Here is a 10,698-nt window from a genome sequence, read left to right on the forward strand (position 1 = left end):
GTGGCTGTACCAATTTGCAGTCCCACCAGCAGTGTATGAGGGTTCCTATTTCTCCGCATCCTCTCCAACATTTGTTATTACTTGTCCTGTTGATTATAGGCATTCTAACAGGTGTGAGATGCTATCTCACTGTGGTTTTGATTTGCATTTCCCTAGTAGCTAGCGATGTTGAGCATCTTTTCAAATATTTGTTGGCCATTTATATGTCCTCTAGGGAGAATTGTCTGTTCAGGTACTCTGCCCATTTTTTGATTGGATCGTTTGTTTTGTTTCGTTGGTTGTTATTGAGTCATATGAGTTCTTTGTATGTTTTGGATATTAGGCCCTTATTGGAGGTATTGCTTGCAAATATATTTTCGTATGATTGTCTCTTTACCTGTTGACGGTTTCTTTTGCTGAGCAGAAGCTTTTTGGTTTGATGTAGTCCCATTCATTTATTTTAGGTTTTACTTCCCTTGCTTTTGAGGTCAAATTCATAAAATCTTCTTTAAGTCCAAGGTCCTTGAGTTTAGTTCCTATGTTTTCTTCTATGCATTTTATTGTTTCAGGTCTTACATTCAGGTCCTTAATCCATTTTGAGTTAATTTTGGTGTGTGGTGATAGATAATCTAGTTTCATTCTTTTGCATATAATTTGCATTTTTAATGGTTAATAGCATCGAACATTTCTTTTTTTTAATATTACTGTTTTATTTAATTGAAGAAATGATTTAATTTTTTTTTTTTTTACCCTGTCTACATTGAGCGTTTCTTCTTGTGCTTGTTGGCCATTTATATATCTTTGAAGAAATGTCTACTCAAGTCATTGGCCCATTTTAAAAATTGGGATGTTTGTCTTTTTTGTTGATTTGCAGGAGTTTTTTATATGTTCTGGATGTTATATGATTTATAAATAATATTTTCTCCCATTCTGTGGATTGTCTTCACTTTTTGATATAGTGTTCTCTGATACACAAAATTTTAAAATTTTGCTAAAGTTCAGTTTATCTATTTTTTTCTTTTGTTGGCTTTGCTCGTGGTGTCATATCTAACAATACATTGCCAAACCCAAGGTCATGAAGGTTTTACTCCTGTGTTGTCTTCTAAGAGTTTTATAGTTTTAGCTTATATTTAAGTCTTTGCTCCATTTTGAGTTCATTTTTGTATATGGTGTGAGGTAAGACTCCAAATTCATTCTTTTGCATGTGGATATCCAGTTCACACAGCACCATTTGTTAAAGAGACGGTTCTTTCTCCATTGACTGGTCTTAGTACTCTTGTAGATGCTCAATTGGCCATAGACATATGGATTTATTTCTGGACCCTAAATTCTATTCTGTTGATCTATATGTCTATCCTATGCCAACATCACACTGCTTTGATTACTGAAGCTTTTTAGTAAGTTTTGAAATGGGGAATTGCGAGTCCTCTAACTTTGTTCTTTTCAAGATTGTTTTGGCTATTCGGGGTCCCTTGAGGTTCTCTATCAATTATTGGATCAGTTTCTCCAGTTTTGTAAAAAAGGCTATTGAGATTTTGATAGAGATTGTGTTGAATCTCTAGATGAATTTATACAGTATTGCCATCTTTACAATATTAGGTATCCCAACCCATGAACATGGGATATTTTCCCATTTAGATCTTCTTTTGTAGTTTTCAGTGTATAAATCTTGCATCTCCTTGGTTAAATTTATTTCCAAGTATTTTATTATTTTTTTGATGTTATTATAAATGGAATTGCTTTCTTAATTTCCTTTTGGGATTGTTTGTTGCTAGTGTATGGAAATACAACTGATTTTAGTGTGTTGATCTTATATCTCATAACCTTGTTGCATTTGTTTCTTAAGTGTAAGTGTGTGTGTGTGTGTGTGTGTGTGTGTGTTCATTCTTTAGGATCTTCTATATATAACATCATGGCAACTGTGAATAGAGGTAAGTTCTGCTTCTCCCTAATATAGAGGCCTTTTCTTTCTTTGTTTTTTTTTCTTAATTGCTCTGCCTGGAACTTTCAGTGCAAAGTTGAATAGGAGTGATAAAAGCAGGCATCCTTGTCTAATACCTCATATTATAAGGTGGGAAGTTTTCAGTCTTTTGCTATTGAGTATGATGTTAACTGTGGGATTTTGCGTGTGAGAGACAGAAAGATAAATGCCCTTTGTTGTATTGAGGGAGTTCCCTTCTAATCCTAATTTGTTGACTGATTTTATCATAAAAGGGTGTTTGATTTTGTCAGAGGCTTTTCTTCATTAACTGAGATGATCGTGTGGGTTTCCCCCCCCCACCTTTTCTTCTTTTGCTCCCACTTAATACTGGTGGAAAATTCTGACCCAAACCAAGCAGTTGGGGCTCCAAGTGGGGATGCAGCCAGTCTCTTCCCTGAGAGCAGGTCTTGATTTGGACCTCTGAGGGTACGGGGTCCACCTGAGGAAATTAGGCAGCTGGAGAGTAGCATCTTGCAAAGCTGAGAGTATGTCTTAGAGGTTTCGCCAGCCCCAGGTGTGTCCTGCTATCTGACAGGACAAAAGGCTCTTCTCCATGGAAGCTGGGATGGGGGAGCTCACAGACCAGGCCCTTTAGTGAGCATCAAGCTGGGTTAAACCTCTCAGGTTTAGGTAGCTCATTCATTCATTTGTTCAGCACTGTCTGAGGTCAGGTTCTCTAGAGCAGTGATTCCTGAACTTGCTTAAGCATCATATCTTCTGGAGGGCTTGTCACAACACGGATTGTTGGGCTCTACTCTCAAAGTTTCTGATTCAAGAGGTCTGGGGTGGGGCCTGAGAATGTGCATTTCTAACAAGCTCTCAGGTGCCACTGCTACTTCTGGTCCAGGAACCACACGTGGAGAAGTACAGCCCTAGAAGTAGAGCCAGAAGTGGGGAGTCACCCGGGACAAACTTTGAGGGAGGGCAGGAGGCAGAGAGGACAGAGGAAGAAGCTGGTCACACACATATGTTCACCAGGAGTGTGGCCTCACCTGATCCCACAGGTGTGTGCTGTGTTCTGTCTGCAGTGTTCTGTCTCAAGAGCAGGAGGCCAGGCTCTTACAGGCTCTTCTGGGATGGGACAGGTGAGGTGGCCTCCTTGGGAGAGGGTAAAGGTAGTGATCTTGGGGGAAGATTGACAGCATGGCTTACAAATACCTACTATGTACCAGGCTTTGTTCTCAGCATTGTCTGTGCGGCAGGGGACAAGCATGCACCTATCCTCCTGGAGCTGGCATCCTTCTGGGAGAGACAGATGGCCATAGAGGTATTGTTATTATCAGGTAGAGACAAGTGCTCTGCACAAAGATGAAGCAAAGGTAGAGGTTGGAGGGCCCAGGTGAGGGTCCTTTAGATTGGGTAGTGAGGACAAGCCTCTCTGGTTGAAGTCCTCATTCTAGACCTAGTTGAGAGGAGCTCCTGTTTCATAGAGGAGAAGACAGGTGAATGGAGGCACAGGGAAATAGAGAGCCATGCCCAAATTCATACAGCAGTGGCAGAGCCCAGAGTTAGACTAGTTTGACTCTGAGGAAGACTTCTGAGCCTTATCCCCATCCTGCTACCATCCAGCCTATCCCTCAATGCCCTTCCCTGGGGCCAGGCTGTCAGAGGACCTAACCTGCTGGCAAATGTGGGCTGCACATCCTGCTGTGCATCCCAGATAAAGTATCTGTTTCTGGCACTGGAGCACCCATCTGTCTATCTGCCCCATCCTCCAGTCCTCCCCATCCCCCAGCCCCACCCTCTTATTTTTTACCCTGGCCACCGATGTTTTTTTCTAGAGTGGCTATATCCAACAGAACTTTTCCACAATGACAGAAGTATTCTAGAAGGGCTCTGTCAGGTTGCCACTAGCCACATGTGGCCATTAAGTACCTAAAATATGGCTAGTGACTGAGGAACAAAATTTTAATTAAAAAATTAAAATTTTACGCAGGTAGCCCCCCATGTGGCTGGAGGCAACTGGATTGGACAGCACAAATCTAGAGGATGCATACTACTGCCTTACACAGAAACCACAACTAGGCCAAAGAGAAGGCTGCCCAGCCCCATCTTTCACATCTAGAAGTTGCGAAACATTGGCAGACAGTCACCTTCTCCTGTGGGAGCTGGTCCCCTTGGCTGAATCCCATACATGCTTTTGGTGACTTTATGCTTGGCCCATGTAAAATTCAGTCTCTAAATTAGAGGTTCCCACGTGTGTCCCACAGAACTGTAGCTTTGCTAAGATCAGTACAGTGTGTTATATAAAAAGTAAAGTGGGCAGGTAGAGATTTATAATTGGGAAGTTTGGGAAACAGAGTGAAGCAAGTTAGCAGATTCTGTACTGGAGAACTTCTCACAGCCTTTAACATGCCAGAGTGGGCTGGGCATTTCCCAGAGGTGGACAATATAAGCAGTGTTTCCCCAACTTCTTTGATGTGGAACCTTGATAGAGTGCTGTTGTGCTAGATAGTTGCTGTGGAACACACATAGAGAAATGCCATTCTCATGGTTTTGTGTCCATATCAGACCCCTCAGGAGGCTGGGGTATGGCTTCATTTCTTTTCAATCTCTATCCCCTGCTGGCTTGCTGAGGGTAGGGGGTAGTCACTTAATGTGTTTTTTCATTTGTGTGTTCACTCATTTATTCATAAAAAACAGTGGTGCCAAGCCTCCTATTTGCCAGGCCTGTATTGGGCAGTGGGAATAGGCAGAGCTAGCCACCTTCTCTCTGAATCTGTCCCCTACCACACATGTGCATGTATGTACATATGCACACACATGCATGTGTCTATGCAGAAGCATGTGCATGCACACACACATGGGGGTCTAATCTTGGTCCCAGCTCTAGCACCCCTGCCTCCTTCTAGGCCCCAGGGTGCCTCCATGTTACAGCTAGTGGGCCTTGAGGAAAGCCAGATGGGCACCTCTTCTTTCAGACAAGTGGTATAGGTCCTGTGGGCCTTTTTATGAGCTCCTTCACTTGCGTGTGGGAGCAGAACAAGCTTCCCCAGCCCTCAACTGTCCTCAGCATTGCCAGCCTAGAGGGGTGGCCACACAGGTGTTCAGTGGCAGTATGGGCAATCTGACAAAATGTCTCCCCTGTTGGCCAGTAGGTGACATGGGTCCAGTTCTGCTCTCCTTCCCTGGCCTCATATGAATGCACACCCCGCCCCCCCCACACACATACTTTCTTGAATATAATCAGACCTCAACAGGCCTAAATCTCTCCTGGTTGGTGAGCACATTGGCCGCGCTTCACAGCTCTCTCAGAGGATGCCTTGGCAGCCTCAGTACCTCACTTTGTTCACAACTTCCTGAACCCTTCTCTCTGCCTGAGCACCTCTGACACCCCACCCCCACCCCCCGCACCGCCACCCCTCAGGTTCCAGACCTTCCCTTGTTCTTTCCAGTGGGCTCTGCTCCTGGGCTTTGTCCTTCAGTGTTCAAGTCTTGGGATTCCAACCTTGCATCCTGGACAGCTCTATCCATCTGTCCCCTACATACTGTCTGTTAACCATCTCCATCTCACCTCTCCCAAACTCTCATTGTCTCTCGCTTCCTCTCTGGGGCCGCTGTTGCTTCTCTTCTCATTCCCCTAATTGATTCTCCTGCTGTAGCTATAGCAGCTTGGGAAACCACTGTGTGAGACTCCCTGCTGCTCTGATGATGATGTGTGAGAGCCTTCTCTGGCAGACCAGACCCAACATGATAAGCACGGCCCTCTCCCAACTGCACCCAACTTTCCTTCTCCTCTAACAGCAGTAATTTTTTTTACCTTGACCCCTAGGACTGGATAACTCCTGTTCACCTGTGCCAGTTCTGGTCTGCACCTCTGTGACTCGGAGTCCCCCTCAGCTCTCTTTTTTTTGTTTCTTTTCTCTCCTTTTCCATCCCCAGTGTATTTTTTATTGTTTTTTTTTTTTTAATTTTAACTTTTTTTTCAATTACAGTTGATATTCAATATTATATTAGTTTCAACTCTTGTTCTGGACACAAGAGGGCAGCCAAGGACTTTGGAGCTCTAAGGAATGTGGGCCGACTTAGCTGTGTGAATTGCTGTTCACTGAACCCAAAGCTTTGTGAGAACCAGACCAGTGGGGAGTTTTCGTTTCTTACTAAAGACACTGCACTTGACCAGGAATTCTCCCAGGGCACTATGAAACTGGCATTAGAGGAAATCTGATTTCCTAGCTGCTGTCTCTGACCCCCAGGCACAGCAGTAGGAGGCCAATGGCTTGCGTCTCTTTCCACAGTGGTCCTTTGCTGTCGCGACCATCACAGAAATCCCCCCTGTCATCTTTCTCCCCAACTTCCTTGTGCAGAGGAAGGTGCTGAAGCCCCTTCGGACCCAGACAGGAGGAACTATAATGGTAGGTGTGGAGGCAGGCGGGATGAAGGGCTTGACTGGGGACCCCTACACCCAGTTCTGTCCTACCTCAGGGCCTTTGCCCATCCTAGGCTCTCCATCTGGAATGCCTTTCTCCCAATTAGTAGTTGAACAAAATGTTAAGTATTCTTCAAGGCCCAGAGACAATGACTCTTTCTCCCAAAGCCTTTCCCATTCCTGGACATTAGAATTTACTGTTCCTTCCCCTGGGTTCTGATGGAGTTACTGTATTTGCTGGTATGTAAGATATATCCCCATACCCCAGAGATAGATCCTAAAATGAGTGCTCCAGTGTACCCAAATTTAAGATAGAAAACTAAATCCCCATGATGTCAATGATGGATGATATTCCCCTCTCTCCCCATCCATCACAGGTGTGGCAACAAAAAACATTTTTGGTAAAATTAGGTTTCTTGTCCTCTGTGTAGTTTTCTTTAAAATCATAGCCACAGGCAGCTGAGTTGATTGGAGGTAGAGAAACATTGCAGATTTCAGTGTACAATGGTCTAATCTAGACCTGCATCAGTACCTATTGATCCCTATAGTTTTCTTTTTGGCTTGCAAATTTGTATATTTTTTAGTTTATTAGACTATAACTGCCCACTCTGAAACTATGATTTCCTATGGGATTTCAGTATTCAGTCTACTATATTTCCATGAGCAAAAAAAAATGTTTATTTTTCTTTTGAAAGCCACATTAAAGTCATTGTCAGCTCATGTGTGATCTTAAGTACTTTTATTTCTTCCAATTTCTTCACAAAATTGCAAAGAGGCTTATGCTAGCCAATCTGGTACTTGCTTCTGGGACTGAGTTTGCTGGGGGAGGGGGGGTACTTTCTGTACCCTCCACCTCATAGCTCATCCCCACCTCAGAGTTGGCTAGAAACAGTATTTCTGGGATGAATGAGTGAATCAGCAATGAGTAAGTGAAGGAGAGGACTGCTCAGACGCCTCACCCTGTGCTTGTCTCCCAGGCGGGGAAGCTGGCAGTGGAGCGAGGCTGGGCCATCAATGTGGGTGAGTGCCCCGCTGCCTGGCCTTGGGGAGCTGGCCTGCCAGGGCCTGAGGGCTGGGAGGGCCAGGAGAAACCTAAAGGAGACAGTTGTGACCTCAGAGGCTCTGGTGCCTCCATAACCACCCTGAGCCTCCTTATAGTGGTCTGGAGATAAGTGCGCAGCCACCAAGTACCTGGGAGGGACCAATGAGTGCCTCCATCTGGTATGGGGTCCTTGTCTAAAAGAATTCTTCAGATGGCTCCCCAGTCCTGCCTTTCCGTATTTCCAATGATGGGGAGCTCACTCCCTTATCCAAGAAAGCCTGTGCCATCCCCTGGGCAGTTCTGCCTGGGGCTGAAACTTGCAGTTTCAGAGGCTCTCCCAAAGACTCCATTAACTTCCTGGGGCCCAGGACAGCCTGCAGGGGCTTGGTCAGTGGGCGCTGAAGCTGTGAGGCTGTGGTCTCAGGGTTGAGGGGCAGAGGAGGCTGGATCCTGGCTTCCCCCATTGCCATGGGCAGCCATGACCAGCAGAGGGTGCCCTTCCTCACCATCCCCTTCTACTACTCACAGAATCTCGTCAGTCCCAAGGTAAACCTGCTCTCATAGTCCCACCACCCCTTCCTGGCATGAGGACTCAAATACAGACAGGCCCAATTCTGTGGAGACTTTCTGCTTTAGGAAGGATGAGCTCCCATTCCCTAAGGGGTGTGAGCAGGCCCTGGGGGCTGACTTGTTGGGACAGTAAAAGGTTTCTTGCTCTGGCAGGGGTGGCTGTGATGACAGAGCTGCCTCTTGACCTAGGAATAGTGGCTCTTAGTTCACTTTGCCAATCTGAAGCCCCAAGAGCCTTCCTGGAAGCTGAGCAGGGAGGGCCCAGTGGGAGGTACGGAGGGGCAGAGAAGGGTCTGGGCCTAGCCCTTGAGCCTGGCCCTGACTACACCATGTCTGCCCTTCCACAGGTGGCGGTTTCCACCACTGCTCCAGCGACCGAGGCGGGGGTTTCTGTGCCTACGCGGACATCACACTTGCTATCAAGGTGCACTGGAGAGCACATCAGGCTTGCCTCCAAGCCCCTCCCCTGGAATTCCCCTGCCACTCCCAGCTTCACCTCACCCCACATTATAGAGAAGAGGATTAAAGTTCAGAAAGCAAGGAAGGTTGCCATGTTGCTCAGCCAGGCTGGGGCTCAAATCCAGATCTGACATTTTCTCTTCTGTGTTGCCTGTGACAGAAAGGAGCTATTATAGCCTTCAACAATGTCCGGGAACTGGGGAGAGCAGAATATATATCAACAATATAAGAAGAGCATTGCCCCAAAAGAGTGAGGAGAAGATAGAAATAATAATGATCACAGTAGTACTGATGGCATTTACTGCAGGGTCAACCCTATGCCAGCCACCATTCTCCATGGCTCACCTCAGTTAATCCTCACATATTATAGATGAGGAAACTGAGACCCATAGAGGTGAGGCCACACAGCCAGAAAGGACAGAGCTGGCACTGGCCTTCGTGTCTGTCAGACCCCAGAGCTACCCCTGATCACCCTGGCCTTGGGTGATCAGGCCGTAAGCATCCTTGTTCTCACAGGGCACACAGACTACTAGTGGAGAGGGCAGGTTAGCAGACCCTGGCCATTCAGAGAGGAGGGTGAGGGTGGGGGGAGAGGAAGGAGGACTTCCAGAGAAGGAGGCATGAGGATGTGACTTTGTAGGAAGGCAGACTGCAGAATGAAGTTCCAGGCATATTGGAGGGGAGGTATGTTCCATCCCAATCACCACATGTTCTCCCAGTATTCCTGGGCTGTCTCTGAGGGCCAGCCCTACTGCACCACTTACCTTCTGAATTCTGGTCCTTCAGGGCACAGCACAAGCCCCCTCTTGCAGGAAGCCTTCCCTGACCATGCAAATGCTTCTCTGGAGCTGCACAGCTCTCCTGGGCATATGATATCTTTACCTGGTGTCCCGATAGTCTGCAAGCATGGATGGCCTCCTGCCTTGACCCCTTACCAACTACAAGTCCCTGAGGGGCTGCATCCTCTGACCCATCTGGGTCCTCATGTCTCCCTTTTCCCCTTGGCAGTTTCTGTTTGAGCGAGTGGAGGGCATCTCCAGAGCTACCATTGTTGATCTTGATGCCCATCAGGTGAGTGCCCTGTGGGGTCTGGGGTCTCATGCGCCCCCTTCCCCAGGATCCCTCTGCATGCTCCCATAAGCATTTGTCACACAACTCTACACTGGGACTCCCCCCTGCCCTGGGAACATCCCTGAGCCCCAAGCTTGATCTGCCATCCCCATCTTGATCTCTTGCCTCTCTCCCTGCTTCCTACCCTCTATGTCTCAAGCTTTAAGTGGAGAGTCCTTCTTTCTCCCTCTGCCCCTCATAGCCCAGCCAGGGTGGCTGGTCTTCTTTGTTGCTCCTGTCAAACCTGAGGATCCTCCCTCCCTTCTCCTGACTGCCCCCACAAAACAGGCTGATGGCGCTTTCTAAAACAATGGCAGTGCTATTCTTGTGCTCTACACCTCTTTGTGGACCTCCTAGTCAGTTTGCACAGAGCTGAGGAGCTCTGTGGACCTGCCCCTCTGGCAAATGCGCACTCATAAGATTTCAGGGTTGCTCAGCCCCAGGCCACTGCTTAACTAACTTCCTGGAGGTAAAGCATCAGAGTGCAGGGCCTCAAAACCCCAAACCCAGAGCTTGCTCCTCTGGTCAGAGACAGGGCAGGGTATCCAATGGGCTCTTGAAGGCCCCTCCCATACCTCTGCTGCTGTGGCTTTGTGCTGGTCAGGGCCCTGCTTCAAGGTCATGTGACACTGAGCTCCTGAACCAAGTCACATGAGTACAGCCCTTTACAGTTTACATTTCACATCCATGAACCCAGCCAATCCTACCACAGAGTTGAGAGAGTGGTAGGGCAAGGATTCCTGCTTTATTTCATGGAGAGGAAATTGAGAGGGCTGGAGTTTGCTTAAGGTCACTCTAGAAGGTCATGGGGCCAGGTTTTGAGGTTGAATCTAGCTTTGTCACTTAATAACCATGAGACCCTCTGCCCCAAGGGCAAGCTGCACAACTTAGGCAGGGGGATGGGGAGTATTTCCTGGATTGAGGGGTCCTGGCCTTACTGAGGGCACCTGCCTGAGAGTGTCTTCGTGTCCTCCCCACAGGGCAATGGGCACGAACGGGACTTCATGGGTGACAAGCGTGTGTACATCATGGATGTCTACAACCGCCATATCTACCCTGGGGACCGCTTTGCCAAGCGTAAGCTGCTCCCATCCCTCTGTCCTAAGGGCACTCTTGCTTGGATTGGGTTCTCCTTAGTATTTTCTTTGTGCTGGGCCCTACAGAAGTCACTTTATTTATCCTTAGCAT

The 10,698-nt window shown here is 47.2% G+C and overlaps 1 protein-coding gene across 5 annotated transcripts in view; it reads left to right on the forward strand.

Moving 5' to 3' along the window:
- The window catches only part of HDAC11 (histone deacetylase 11), a 22,409-nt gene that overhangs the window by 8,536 nt on the left and 3,175 nt on the right, over nucleotides 1-10,698 (forward strand). For 3 of the 5 annotated variants that reach the window (XM_006917442.3, XM_025050736.1, XM_025050735.1), the window contains 5 exons: nucleotides 6,199-6,315; nucleotides 7,307-7,349; nucleotides 8,289-8,365; nucleotides 9,409-9,471; nucleotides 10,491-10,587. In XM_006917442.3, the coding sequence (XP_006917504.1) occupies nucleotides 6,199-6,315; nucleotides 7,307-7,349; nucleotides 8,289-8,365; nucleotides 9,409-9,471; nucleotides 10,491-10,587 (397 nt within the window). The remainder of the gene's footprint in view (nucleotides 1-6,198; nucleotides 6,316-7,306; nucleotides 7,350-8,288; nucleotides 8,366-9,408; nucleotides 9,472-10,490; nucleotides 10,588-10,698) is intronic. The other 2 variants (XM_025050734.1, XM_025050733.1) reach the window with 1 other exon arrangement.

This window comes from Pteropus alecto, unplaced genomic scaffold, assembly GCF_000325575.1.
Source record: "Pteropus alecto unplaced genomic scaffold, ASM32557v1 scaffold75, whole genome shotgun sequence".
NCBI classification, from domain to species: domain Eukaryota; kingdom Metazoa; phylum Chordata; class Mammalia; order Chiroptera; family Pteropodidae; genus Pteropus; species Pteropus alecto.